Source organism: Amphiura filiformis, chromosome 3, assembly GCF_039555335.1.
Source record: "Amphiura filiformis chromosome 3, Afil_fr2py, whole genome shotgun sequence".
In the NCBI taxonomy this organism is placed as follows: Eukaryota; Metazoa; Echinodermata; class Ophiuroidea; order Amphilepidida; family Amphiuridae; genus Amphiura; species Amphiura filiformis.
Window position 1 is genome coordinate 52,159,182 of NC_092630.1, and position 15,500 is coordinate 52,174,681.

The 15,500-nt window shown below is 37.1% G+C and overlaps 1 protein-coding gene across 1 annotated transcript; it reads left to right on the forward strand.

Moving 5' to 3' along the window:
* The first annotated feature begins 735 nt into the window (after positions 1-735).
* Positions 736-8,539, forward strand: LOC140148700 (transmembrane protein 115-like). The gene is made up of 4 exons (XM_072170741.1): positions 736-1,366; positions 2,511-2,654; positions 3,464-3,587; positions 7,708-8,539. The coding sequence occupies exons 1-4, from the start codon at positions 754-756 to the stop codon at positions 7,916-7,918; spliced, it is 1,092 nt and encodes a 363-aa protein (XP_072026842.1). The 5' UTR covers positions 736-753; the 3' UTR covers positions 7,919-8,539.
* Positions 8,540-15,500: the final 6,961 nt, after the last annotated feature.

Genomic DNA, 15,500 nt, shown 5'->3' on the forward strand with positions numbered 1-15,500 from the left:
CCCTTCCCCCCCCCCTTGTGGGATGCTGGCCGCCGCTGTATGTGTAAAGTTTTAGCCCCTTTTTTGTACTTTTTAGTCCATTTTTGACCATTTTCGTCAAAGTTTGCCCCATCCCCCTTCAGCGTCGGCCTGGCCCCACCCCCTTTCCCCCTCATTGGCCACCCTCTGAAAAAGTGCTGGGCTGACGCCACTGACAAGACCTGACAAGCATGCATGCAATTTGATCCTTCAAAGTTCCACGGCATCATCCGTGTTAGGTCGATTCTGTTTAGGCCGTGTCAGCTGTAATCCCACAAGTTCTATGTGTTGTCAGTTCCATTTTCAGGTGTACACGTAAAATCATTGCACGGTTCATCTAGAAAGACTCCGGGTATAGGCAAATACTGGCAGAATTCGGCAGATTTAGGGTCACGAATATAGCCGAATTTTTACTTTTCTGTTTTATACCAATGGTTTTAAGTTTAGTTTACAGCTAATTTGATCTCTTATCTATTACTTTTTGTACATAAAATCTACAGAACTTCGGTTACTGCTAAGTAATTACGGTTTTAAAATGGGATGACGTCACATCCAGCCACATTTAAGCCTCCAGCATACTTTCCTGCCGCTTGCCGCTGCGGCAAGCGGCAGGGCGTTTCAACCAATGACAAGCCTTTATTGTGTCCGTTTGTCTGCAATGCGCGTGCGCCACGCCGCTCAGCGGCAAGCGGCAGGGTAGTATGAAACCAGCATTACAGATCCAAGTTGTTCAACATGGCGGCTGCCACAACAGGCCTACCTTCGGGCCTCCAGCAAGTACAAGCTGCTTTTACCAAAAGCAGCGTCGTAGTAAAAGCAATTTGCATCTCAACAACTCTTGTATACCTTCTGTCCTTTTTGATCAACACAGAAAGCATTTTGAGCGGACTGGCCGTCACGCCAGGGCTCATATTTCCACCCAGTTTCCGTATCTGGACACTTGTTACACACGCATTCGTCGAAGTGCATTTTTGGTTTGTTGTTATTGGTGTATCTGTCACAGTGCTATGTGGCCGAATCGTAGAACCTCTATGGGGAGCCTTAGAAATGCTTATATTCTTCGCTGTATCAACTGTTGGCTCCGCTATATTATCATCTATGATATATTTGTTTATGTATATGACCAGTTTTAATGTAGATTATTTATTTGACACTCATTTTTATGGCCTGCCGGGATATTGTGCTGGAGTCTTTGTTGCATTGAAACAGCTCTGTGGGGATCAAGAACTCTCTAGAGGAGCAGTAAAACTTCGAATTGGAGACTTGCCACTTGTGATATTGGTGGCCGTTTTACTACTACGAATAATAGGAATTGTTGCAGGCACATACCTGTGCATGACTGGCTCAGGTCAGCTGCTTTAATTGAATTAATTAAAATGTAAAATTAAGCTTATAAATGAATTTTAAATTTAGATAGAAATTCAACTGAATGAACATAATATGACAATTTAGGCATGCGCTTAATTGCATATGCATGCCTAAACTCTGTGGGCATGTAGCCGTAATATTGTCTTTCAATACATGGTTAACTTGGTGCCTGGAACGCTGGCTTTCGTTTGACGTCATGCTGTGTTCATTCAGTTGCCTTTCCGGGTGTATCCTTAGTGTAAGAGAATACCAAACAAATCCCAACTCTAATCCTAATCCTACCCTAACCCTTGCCCTAATTCCTAACTCTACTTACCCTAATCCTATTAGTATTTTGTGCTCTCTTACACTAAGGATAAACCCCTTTCCGAGTATCTTTCAAGTGCAAAGTACACGGCAGTTTGGACACAAGTTAACATAAAGTCAGACAACTCTAAGTGTACTAAACCTTTGCTAAAATGTGTATTTTTTTTCAAAGATTAACAAGTCACCGCAATTATAACATACGGGGTAACATTCTAATTTTGGCATAAAATTGAATGTTGGTTCTTGTCCCTTCCGCCTCAATTTAATTGTCAGTCCTCATCCTCATGCAGTGGCGTAGCTAGGTGTTGTGGTGCCAGGGGCAAGGATACAAAATGGTAGGACCCCAAACCCAGAAATTATTAATTGTTAACCCCAAATATTTTTGCCTAGAGTGCTCAAGAATCTATAAGTAGGGGGGATGGCATCATGATAAGACAGTGCTCGACAACTTGCACCCCATGTAATAACAGCTATTTTTTTTTTTAGTTCTATTTTTTGTCAACCCCTTTTGTTTTTAAAATCCATTTTCATTTTGTCACCCCAAATGTGGTACCCAGAGCACATGTCCCACTACCCACTCCCAATCACTGCACCACTGTCCTCATAGTAAATCACACATAAAATGATGACTCCAAATAAATCCATTGCTTTTAGCTGCAGGATTCTTTGATGTTAATCCAGGCATTTTCAGTTTTTCCAAGTAGAAACTAAATGACTAACATTCTGGATTTAAGAGCTACAATCACAGGATTGTACATTATATACTGACATCCAAACTCATTTTCATACCACTAAAATGATATATCTCCTGTCCATAGGTATACTAGTGTCATGGGTGTACCTGCGGTTCTATCAAAGACAGAGTGATGGCAAGGAAAAGGGTGATATGTCAGACTCTTTCACGTTTGCCAGTTTCTTCCCTGAGGTTATCAGACCTCCCATTGCAATTTTAGCCAATACAGGTAAGTAGAAGTTGTAGAACATTAACTTTAAATCCTATGCAGGGTCATAATGTCGTATCACAATGTGAGAATCAATCTTGATTCTTGCAGATTAAATTTGCAGGAATCATTTGATTCTTGCAAATCAACTTCTGTGAAAACTACAAAAGTTTGTGAGAATCAACTTTGATTCACGCAAATCTGTTCACATGACAACAGAAACAACTCTTAACTTGTAGGGGTAGAATAGGGCGATTTCACAAAAGGTCATTAGTTCAAATCTGCTTCCAGAAGACATGATGTGTGCATAAAGCGCAAAAGAAATTCCCAGTTGAAGTGATATGGACTCATCTGCTTTGCACTTGTTCCATGTCTTCTGGAGGCAGATTTGAACTAATGACCTTACATGAAATCGCCCTATACAAATAGCTCAGCTAATTAACAATGTACATACAGTGGAAACTCTTTAATACAAAATTTGTAGGGCCACAAAAGTTAGTTTGTCTTATCAGGATTTTGTCTTCACATATTACATATGGAATCAGTGCCAGGGACCTGAAAATCAAGCTTGTCTTATCAGGTTTTTTGTATTATCAGAGCTTGTATTAACGAGTTTCCACTGTATGGTATATCAAATTAACAATGTGCAAGTAACAACTTCATTAATTTGAGTGGTTACACTAACACTTCTATATTGATGATTATAGTTGCAGGCATTGTTTTGACCACATTTCTAGGGTCTGTGTTTTGACCATCTGAACCCCACACACTCTGTGTATAATACTTGATACTAATACACATAATTCCTTGTAATCAATTTTGTTTTGCAGTACATAGTTTTCTTGTGCGGATTAAAGTCTGCAAAAAGCAAGTTCGCAAGTATGATGTAGGAGCGCCCTCGCCTATCACGATAACATTACCTGGTACAGATCCTGCTGATGCTGAAAGAAGAAGGTAAACATTCTAAGTGTTCAGCTAAACTTTCATTTTTTTAATTTTTGAAAGAAACATATTGTACTTAAGGTGGTACTACATGTACACCCCTAATAAATTTTGTGACTAATTTTGCATTTTTCTCAAAAAATAACTACACACTGGTAACAAAAGTTTTGTATCTTATTAAGGGGCAAGGAATTACTTCAGGCCCATTCCATGTCAACTCCAGGGATGTGCACCGCAGCACCTCTTCAATTTTTTTCTTTTTCTGTGTGGTGGTAGATATTAATGAGAAAGTAAAATCCTGAAAATTTGAGCTTCATACTCCATTTAGTTTTCCGTGGCATCAATTTGAAATTTAGGGGGTCAGCGTAAAAATGTGTATACATGCGAAAAGCGATGTAGGTCCATAAATGTATAAAGGGAACCCTTTAAAACTTTGAAAAGTATGTATCCTGGGGTACAACCAACTTTGGGGGGGTCAGAACTGGATTTTAGGTCAAACCTCAACTGATGTGTATCAATATTGAGCATATTAGAATCATTTAGCTGAGATTACCCCCAAAACCACAATATCCCTCAGAAAAAATGTTGTCCAAGAACATATCTTCAACATACCTGAAGTTGATGGTGGGGCAAATTGTCTGACATTGGTTTTGGGGGTCAAAATGACCCCAAGCCAAAAAAAGTGGTTTTCCATGGGTAATATCTCAGCTAAATGTATTCTAATATGCTCAATATTGGATAAGAGAAATGTCCTACCAAAGGGCTCTGACTGGCCAAAAAATTGACGCTAAAATTATTTTTTACTTTTGGAGTTCTGACCCCTAAGTTGGTCCTGGTTGGACTAAGTTGCATTTTGAGGGCCCTATATCGTCTAGAGTAAAGGAGTTACAAGTTTTCTGATAGCAGATGTGAATTCTACACCAAAAAGTACCCCAGGATACATACTTTTTCAAAGTTTTAAAGGGTTCCTTTATACATTTATGGACCTCCAAATGTTTTTCATGGCTATGTACACATTTTTACGCTGACCCCTAAATTTCAAATTGATGCCACGGAAAACTAAATGGAGTATGAAGCTCAAATTTTCAGGATTTTACTTTCTCATCAATATCTACCACCACACAGAAAAAGAAAAAATTGAAGAGGTGCTAAAATGTGCACATCCCTGGAGTTAACATGGAATGGGCCTTCACTGAAATTTCAGTAATTCAAGACAAGTGGTTCATTATATATATTATGTTAAGAAATGAGGTACATTCTAGCGGTACCTCTTTTCTTATCATAAATAATGTATCGCTTGTCTCAAGTCACTGAAATTCCAGTGTAGTAACTGGATTCCTTGCCCCTATAATATACATAACTTTTGTTACCAGTATATTAATATTTTTTGAGAAAAATGCAAAAATAGTCACAAATTTATCAAGTGGTGTAGTACAATGTACCACCTTAAATGTTTATTTTATGCTTGTTATATATGGAATTTTAATTCTTATATTTCTTAAACATGAGTACTGTATTTAAAGGTACAGTTTTGGAAACTTTTATTATGCACATATCATTTGTTAACTAATGTGGCACAATCAAGGAAAAGTAGTATAATGTTGAAAATGTTCACTCTCAAGATGTTATTTTTGAATACATCGGTCACCATACTAGCTCTTCAAAAATACTACATGTACATGTATGTTTAGTGCAAACCAAGTTATCACTATATTATCAGTTGCTGAAAATAACAACCTTTTTGCAAAGTCAACATTAGCAACATTAGGCGCATTTCTATTCATCGTGTTACATAATAGACTAGTTAGGAAACATTCAGCAAAAGCGTTGTCTCACCATGATAGCACAGCCTCTAAACTGTCAAAGGTTTTACAATATCTCTTTTATTTAAAAGTTATGAATGTTCATTTTTGTCTCTTGTTTTTTCTTACTCTGGGAAAACAATGGTACTTACATGTATGTAGGAGGTGTCAGTAAGTTTTTTTTTCTAAGCAATTATTCATTGCCTGATTTGCATTATCTCTGTTAAAAAAAGATGCGCTTTCAACTTTGCTTTGTATCGCTGCCATGGTTGGGCCAGCACTGTCATGTCATACAATAGTGTAGTGCTGTCTACATGTAGTGTGTAAACTTCACTAGCTTCAGCTTCCATCATTTGATTGTACTTCAAGTATAAGCCATATTTGCCGATCTTAAACTTGAGGGATCCAGAATGCTATTATTATGGGAGGAAAGCTAACACAGTTTAGGACCTATCATTTATATCTTCAAAAAGTAGTTCACTATCAAAACATTGATGACTAACTGAACAAAACTCTAGTTGTTTTCTCGTTATCCAAAATTCTACATACTGTCAACTAAGTTACTGTCAACTAGTGCTGATGAGACATTAACTTCTAGCACATGAAGCAACACATGACAGACTGACAGTGCCATTTTCAACAGCAATAATTAAGAATGTATACAGTTATTTTTCAAAAGAATACTTTTCCACCTGATTTGGGCTTGAAATCATGGTGTTTGTTACAGTGACAGACCAAGGAGTGTTACATTGCCTCAAACTTGTGAAGTCATTCAATACTGTCAGAAGCACTTGAATGTTAGAGCTCATATTGAGATCAAGGATCGCGCTTAGCGAGGGGAATCCTGCCATCTTTCTGTGTGACAACGTGGTAGGGTATTTCAATATGAGCCCTTAGTCCATTTGCAGAGATACCAGTTAGTACCACTCAAAAAGCCTGAAACTGGTGAATATGCCTGAAATAGTGTGTAACTTGGCGTAGAGTCCCAAAACGTTCTGACGATTAAAAAGCAAAGTTGTGGAAATTTGAACTTCAAAAAAGCCTGAATTTGTGTTAAAACCTGAAAACTGTTGCATCTCTGCTGATTTAGATGAAACACTGTTGGTAGATTCAGATTGGTAGATTCAGATCAAGTTCAATATTCAATTTAAATTTCAATCTAAAAGTTCCCACATCAGCTTAGAAACTACAAACTGTATGAAAATCATTGGAACCGGAATATGTGTCATTTTTTTCAAAAAATTGTTTAAAATGATTATAAAATCACTAATAAAAAGGGGTATATGAACTTAATGATATGATAATGGGGTGTTACATTAATGGGAGCCATTGTTATTCCAATGAAGAGCAACATATTCATACATGAACATGACTTCTCAACAGAATTACAGTAAAACTACTATAATTTCAAATATTTAAAAATTGAGCCTAACTGGTACATAACATAGTGAAAAAATTCTGGAAAAATGACAAGTCATCGGTTCCGATCATTTAACTACGGTTTGTACATGTATCACATTGCAAGCACTCTGTGGCAGAATACTATTTCCTTCAGCCTCTGATTCACTGTCCGGGCTTGTCATTCATGAGCACAATGTGTTTACACAAATCCACATTATACATTATAGATCTACAGTAGCTACTTTGTAAATTTTGAAATCCAAATTCTAATGTGCACATCTCATCACCATTGGAGAGCATCCTTTGCATCCATTGCTTGCAGAATTCAGTTATAAAAATAGAAGGTGAATACATGTAGTACTTAAAGATGGTTGAGGGTTTGCAAGTCCAGTTGGAGTAGAACTATCCTAGATGTCATCTTAAAGATAATGTATGCATGACTTAACTGGTCAATTGATGTCTAAAGATTGATTGATTAGCACTTCCAGGTGTGTTCCCTGATTGATATCCTCACCCCCCCCCCCAATTTACCAAATGAAAATGTGGATTTTGGTATCAGGTGACAGCTCATATTTTTCTCATAAGCCTAGTGAAATTTTAGGCATTAATATGCTTGTTTTAGGTGGTATGATCAAAAAATGGATCAAAACAGTAGTTAGTAATTACCACCTTTGAAATCATGTATGTAACATGTATGGGTCACTGTGATACTCAATTTTTCTTCTAGAATCCAAATCGCTGCAGCTTTTAAACCCAAAGTTTAGAATAAGAATGTTTCGGTGGTGAGCCTCAATGCGAGGTACAAAACATCATGTGTTACAATCAGACCACTAAGGCCGCCCACCTTGCCTTGCAACTTTATGCAAAGCAAACTTACAGCATCAAGTGTATTTTAATATTTTTCTTATCTGATCAATTTTAATTTCTAGGCAAATTGCACTGAAAGCTCTGAATGAAAGACTGAGCAAAGTAGAAGAACAAACAGCATGGCCAAGCATGGAGGATCAGCCATCATCGCCTGACAGTGAGCACCCATCCCTCTCTGCATCATTGCATGGAGACGGTGATGAAACAAGAGAAACTGACAGACTAGAGATGCTAGATGAAACTGATGAATCAAATATTCAAGAATCATCATGATGACCAATGCTTGGGCAACTCGACTAAGAGAGTAAATATTTAAGCATATTGAAATGAAATAGGAGTGGTGTTACCATGGTTACTTGCAAAGCTGGTCACAGAGTGTGTACATAATAATTTCCCAACTCTGCTGCAATAGGATAGGATTGACTATTTAAAACAACTTGTTAAAGTGGTGAACAGGTTTGGACGAGGTATACTCACTGCGTATAATATCCCATAGATTTGCAATGCATCTGTTGTGCCCACACCACATATCCATTTTTAGTATCATAACCTACTATAAAAGCTATAGTTATTATAAGGTTATATGGTTTTGGCCATGGGCAGTAATGTTCCAAAGTTGTGATTTTTCTTGAGCAAAATTGTGTGAAACTGATTTGATCAGACCCATTTTGTTCTAAGCAAGATCCCTAATTGAACTTATGTTTGCAAGTGTGGTGTCAGAATATGCTCACCAAAGAAAATTGTGTATGATATAAAAATATTATTATCATTTATGATTAATAATCATGAGGAAGGAAGTGTGTTTCCTCATAGCATGTAAGAAAAGCAACATTGGATGAAAGTGAGAATTTGAACATGCTCAAATTAAAACTCATGCAAATGCACATGTTGTATAGTTTAATTCTCCTGTGGTATGTGCTGTGCGTTGAGCGTATATAAACTGAGCTCAAAAAGAAACTTATAATTTTTTACAACTTGTGAATCACAAGGTCATATCTTAAAATTCTGTCAATCAAAATGAACCAAAATTGCACACATGATTATTTTTAATACTCTACTCAAAACACATGTCAGTAACCAAGCAGTTGTCCAACTGACACAACAGCAAAATGCACTGTCATGGGACAGCTTCCTGGACTTCCTTCACTTTCATAGCCCAACATTTGGCACCCAGGACAAAAAATCTGTGAGAATGCACACAAGATCCTTGGACAGATGATAAAACGGTGCTGCTTTCTGCTTTTCATACACTTTTTTCATGAAACAGGGCTGGGCTGTGAATGTGGTCCAGGAAGCTGTCCCATGTCAGTGCATTTTGCTGTTGTGTCAGTTGGATAACTGCTTGGTTACTGACATGTGTTAAGAGTAGAGTATTGAAGTAAATCTGTGTGTAATTTTGGTTCAATTTGATGGACAGGATTTCAAGATATGACCTTGTGAAAAATTATAAGTTTCTTTTTGAGCTCAGTTTACATGTACAAACGTGAACACAGAAGTAATTAACAATCATGCTGTCAATGCTGATTGGCTGAACAACGGTGATGACAACAAGACGTTTTGAGCCATTGGTCATCAGTGTGTTGACTTTGTCTCTTCTATGCGATTGTTAATCACCAGCGCATACCTGGACCACGGAAGAATTAAACAATTTACTTAAAGTATGTAAATGTAAGATTTGCTTCATCTGGATGGGAAGAACCCTTACAGCACACACATTTTGATTTGTGTTTTGAGGTATCATTTGTCTTTTTCAATTTACATTGTTACATCAATATCTAGAAACACTACACAAGTCCACATCCTGACATCTCATTTAATGAGCAGACAAATCATCATTTCAAAATATCATGGAAATCCAGCATTTGTTCTTCAGAACTTTGAATTATTTGTTTTCAATGTACCAGCACGGCTGAACTTCCATTGTTTGTTTTGTGGTCAAAATTTTATTTTTAAATGCGAGTTTTGTTTGGCACATAGCTTCTTTCACTATTCATAGTACACAATTTATTGTTTTCTTTTTATGTAATTGTAATGTGTGTCAACTTTAACAAGTATCAAAGAGAACAAAATTAATGTTTTTAAATTAACATTTTGAGAAGAGATGGATTAAACTGTTTCCATAGAATTTACCTTCTTACGGTTTTAAATGAGTGTGTGATATTTTGTGCTGTGTTTCTTATTAAGCTTTAATAGATTCCATAGTGGAAATTATGTAAATCTAAGTTTCTTGAATCTATCTATAATTTTTGGGTAATTGGAAATATTGAAGTGACATTGCATGTCTTATAAAACAGTAACCAAGGAAGATACAAAAATCATCATGAAGACTAATTGTGGTACAAAGTTATCAGCATACTTACAAAATACAGCATACGGATGTTTTGTTTTCCAACTTGAATATGTACAGAGGGTAATCAATCACACCAAGCTAAATGACCTGAAATGCCACATGACCTGAAATGCCACACATTCAGTTAGGCTATTGCAGTTGAAATCCATGCTACCCCCTATGGAAGACATGACCGTAATCTTCCACACAGGGAGTGTGAATTTCAAATGGGGTTACTTGAATGGGTGACTCCATTTAAAATGTGCACCTCCTGTTTGGAAGATTAATATTATGTCTTCCATAGGTGGTGTTAGTGCTGTACTAACGCTGATACTTTCCTATTCGCGGAGGAGGTCAATATCCTCATCCTCAACTTGCTCACGACCACAATGTGTTTTACATAATATTTATCACTACTAAATCATTTTGTATCATACGTTATAATACTTACTTTTTGCAATACTTCACGCTTCTGGATGTGCACTGGAAATGTGCAAAAACAAACAAATTCCTTGCGTCTTCACCTTCGAAATGTCCACGCAATCATGATGATACAAAAGTCTCATTCTCATTTGATGGACATCATACAATAAGCCAGTTTGGTGTTTGTGTGGAGGGAACGGAACCAAACTAGCTATGGTGAGTAGACTATCCCAGTCGACAAAAGCATTTAAAAATAAATATGGTGTGTGACGAGGAAAACTGCGTTCAAAACGTAGCTTAAAAATAGTTGTTTTGAAAGGAATGCAGAACAGTTTTTGAAGTCGATTGTACACCCAAACCTTGTTAGTTATCAGGGTCAGAATCAATCTTGATTCTTGCAGAATAAATTTGCGGGAATCATTTGATTCTTGCTAATCAACTTCTGTGTAAACTACAAACGTTTGCAGGAATCAACTTTGATTCACACAAATCTGTTTACGAGAATCTTTGCAAGAATCGATTCTCTGATTCACACCAAAATTCTGACCCTGGTTATACAAGCAACAATCTAGAGTCTTCCATATGCAGGTGAGACAAGTGCAACTCAAAGTGATACCAAAAGCTTACCAGCTATAACTGATTCAGTCCCTATACAGATTAATGTCAGCAAGTGAATTTTGTATTGGGACTGATTATTCGGTCTAAGGTGGTGTGTTTATTTCAACTGCAATAGCCCATTGAGACTTTCACATTGTAGTAAACAGGACTAAACACTACACTTTGTTGAAATACAACTTGTTGAGACAGTTTGGTAACATTTCTTTTAAGTGTATTGATTTACTTAATACATGTATATTTTTGTTTTGTTATGTGGGTTTTTAGTATTTTTGTTTTGTTTTGAGAGAGTATTCACACGTTTCTCACAAACTTATGTGACTTCACCTGGTACATATTGCTGTATGCATTTCTAGGTCTTGACTAAACACACAGTGGCAGAGGTTTTTTATGGTTTCCTCGATGGTACAACGTATCACACTACATTGTAAATATGCATCAGCTGTGATAGCACACAGATCCATTTCTTAGCCACAATAATCTATCTTATTCAAATGCACATGTATTTATGTTATTGTTTATGTATAAAACCAAAGCTTTAGATAATATCACAAAGTGTAAGAAATTGTTATACATGTTTATATTTCATCCATAGGGGTGTAAGGGAGCAGACCAAAAGATTGATTGAACTCCTATACAATTAATGTAACTAACTTTGTTTCTTAGCTGACCCCCTCCTGCCCATGTGTGTTTGAGAACATTTGAGAAACCCTCTCCCGCTTAAGAAACTACAGGTAAATTAAGTAATTCTTAGTCAAGCTCGAACACTATAAACGCTAGTGGCTTTGTGATAAACACACATGCACATAGCACGGTACAGAAGAAAGCATACACACGCCTTATATTGTGTACATGCTTGGTACGCTACATGGACGCAATGCATGTTTCAGCTTGGCCAAGAATTACTTAATTTACCTGTGGTTTATAGGACATCGGCAGTCTTTTGGTTTGTTTTTTAAGGACAAACTTTATGTTGATTATTTAAATAAGTATTATATGATAAGCCATTAAGCAATTTGTTAATAACCATGAGTGTTTGAGTATGTTGACATGTAAACACCTGGTTTTAAGTTTTATATCAATTGACTAAACCTTCTAAGGATATCTGTCATTCATGACTACTAAAAGTATATATGGGGATTTTAGCCAAGTACATGCAGTCAATGATGTCTGTGCAACATTTGGCATTATTAAAATGGTCCATATTAATCCCAAGCAGTGTCAGGCGTACAGGTGCATAAAAGATGCCGCATGGATGGCATGAAACACTACATTCTAAAGGCAACAAGCAGTCTGTTTTGCAATACTGGAACATTTGTGTCAACAGTGGCCCGGATTTGGACATTATGTTTTGATGAATCCAAGTGTGTGAAAATATTGGATCAAAAACATAATAATGACAAAATCGGATGCTTTGCGCCCAATATTTATTGGTCTCGCTATGAGTTTTAAAATATTGGACTCGACTACATCTCGTCCAATATTTTAAAACTCATAGCTCGACCAATAAATATGGGCTCAATCAATCCAATTTTATATCAAAATTACCTCACATGCATTTGAAATCAATTGATATAAATTTATCATAGACATGTAGCAACTCAGAACTGCAGATTAAACTGAAGATTTTGAGTATTTTCCTTCTCATCCATCTGTTGTGCATGGATTGGTACCGGTACTTAATATTCAGAGGATTTGTTCTGTGTACTGAGCTTTTCTGGGAAATGTATTTGTTAATTATACATGTATTTAGCAAATTTATGAATATTTGTGCTTACTGCTTATTTGTCATCATCAATTATCCCTGCAATGATCATGTTATTTCCAATTGCACAGAGAACTGAAGTGTACTGACCTATATACATGTGATGTTGAGCACGATAGTACACAAGCACACATGCAAATTGGACCAAGTGACAGAATGTTTACTTACCTCGATTTAGGCGAGCACACTATAATGAACACTGCAACACAAATTGCATGCTGCCTTCACAGGCTTGGAAGCAGCCCTCAAATTAATTGAAGGCAATTGCCTTTGATACCCTATAGTGTTGTCTTGGTAGTACCCAACATTGGCTGCCCTTTCAAATTCTTAATTTGAGGGCTGTTTGGAAAGCCTTATATGATATCCCTGGCTTATATCTTACAGCTGTAACTGGGTCCAGACAATGTCATATTTTTATACTTATTTATCCACATACAAATGAATACAACAGTTTAGTTTAAAATGGTTTTCAAGTAATTTTATGAAAGTGAGGAGCACACTTGAAATGTTTTATCCACAGAGGTGTCTTTGCTAACATTTAAAGAAGTATCTAATTCTTTAGTAAAGTGATTGATCTGAAGACAGTGGACACCAAATGTTTCACCTGCTGATCTCCATGTGATCTGGTAATTTGCATAGATAAAATCAGATTTCTGCTCTACTTGTTCTTTGAGGACTGTGAAGATTGTGTTACTCTAGACTGTGGTCAAGTGTTTTTTGTTAATAGCCTGTTTTAAGCTATATAATCCTTAAGACTTCTGTACCAGGCTAATTCCACTAGCCTTTTCGAAGTATGGCGTACACAGAAGGAGGGCAGTCTTCAATCTGGGTTAAACCCGGCAAATTCAAAAGACTTAACCCACTTTGTGCAGCGCCATCCTATTGTGTTCACCATATCTCGAAAAGGCTAATGCAGTTTTACATGAAGGGTAAACCAAAATGAAATGTGTTTGAAGTGTGTGAAAGAATCTGGTAAAGAAACTTATTTTCAGTGGTATACCAAACTAAATTGATAGTTTTTCACACTTATCATTGCCAGCAGTGGTGTAGCCAGGACTTTTTCAGAGGGGGCCTAAGAGAGGAAAGGCAGCTATTAAGAGGCCAAGCTTTTACAAATAGTCAACATTAGGCTAAAAAAATTATGTAAAAAGCTCAAAAAATCTTTAATATCAGGGCGGACAGTAGGCAGCTGCCCCTGGCTACACCAATGCCTGTTTAGTTATATACGCTCATGAAATTAAAAATCTCATATGTTGATTCAAACACATGGCTTTGAACTTCTGAAGAAATAAAATATCTTTAGACTTGAAAAATTAATGACTCTGGAGTGACTTGTACTTAAGATTTATTTCGAGTGAACAAATGAAGAGCTTATTTCCAAACCGTGTTAAGTCCCAACCCAAGTTTCTGTTTTACCTGTGCGATATTGCAATGGTTGTAATGCCATAGGTATAATAATTTCAGTTGGATGCACCATTACAAAGCAAACAGTGGATGGATGTACAGTAACAATACTGTGTCAGACTTTTGTTTCCCAAATGAGAACAATAGTCTGCATATTGGCCCCCACCCATTAATCAATCTAGCGGTGGCTTAGGAAAGATACCCGGTTTTCCAATACTTAAGTAATATTATTCCCAAAGGGAGGGCGAGTTAGCGCAGCGGTAATTCCCTCGCTTTGCACCACTGAGGTCCCGGGTTCAAGCCCCGGCGCGGCCCAAGGACTCTAATGTGCACTTGGTTTATTCAGATTCCATGCTCGCTCTCGCAGGTTTTCTCCGGGATCTCCGGTTTCCTCCTGTATCGCAAAAAATCGGTGATTAGTTGTTTGGTTATCAAAACTTCCTTCACCCAATGGAATTTGGGGAGCTGCACAGATAATTGGTGGATGTTACAATCTAAATGCGGATAGTTGTGCGCCGTTCGGCAGCAACCTAGTTGATGCAATCCGATTGTGATGATTTACCATTGCAGCGAAATTACAGCGCTTTGAGTCTTCTAAGATCTGGAGAAAGGCGCTTTATAAATCCAAAATTTATTATTTATTATTAATCGCCCAAATGACCCATCTCCTTGCAATAGAAACTGCACAACATAACGTCGCGCAAGCCAGTGACCTCCTTCCAATGTAAACTGCACAAAATAGCATCACACAAGCCAATGATCTCCTTGCAATACAAACCACACAAAATAGTGTAAGACACGTTAGGCGGTCTGCTTGTTAAGTTTTTTGTGGGAACTTTTGGGCTGTGAAATGGATTCTGTTGCAATTGGTGGTGGGTTGTAATTGCTGGTGGGTTAACCCGGGTTTTTCTGTAAACCGACTTCACACCTTGTATATTTTTTGGCATATTCTCTTGGCCAGGTTGACCCCAAGGGTAAAAAAGCCTTGTAAAACCAGTGAGCACAAATGTGTTTCCCCTTCAATCTGGTTATTATGCAGTGCATATATTGCACATGCTTGTGCAAAGTAGACAATTATGCTTCTTCCCCAAAATCTCGATTTCAATATTCATGGGTCTGTTTTGGTCAATGTCTCAAATAACGGAGCACACCATACACCTAAACAAAAAACGCACAATGTGATCAACATAACCAAAAATAATCAGCATAACTCACACAAATGTCTTTTTTTATAAAACTTTTATTTGGTTAATTGACTAAACGCCTATCCAGTCCAAGATGCGTTCATAACACACTTTCCATGGGTATTCTTGAAAGAG

Coding starts and splice junctions, on each gene's coding strand:
- LOC140148700 (XM_072170741.1), top strand. CDS start 754: ATGGCGGCTGCCACAACAGGCCTACCTTCGGGCCTCCAGCAAGTACAA. Junction 1,367..2,510: donor CCTGTGCATGACTGGCTCAG/GTCAGCTGCTTT, acceptor TCCTGTCCATAG/GTATACTAGTGTCATGGGTG. Junction 2,655..3,463: donor TGCAATTTTAGCCAATACAG/GTAAGTAGAAGT, acceptor TTTGTTTTGCAG/TACATAGTTTTCTTGTGCGG.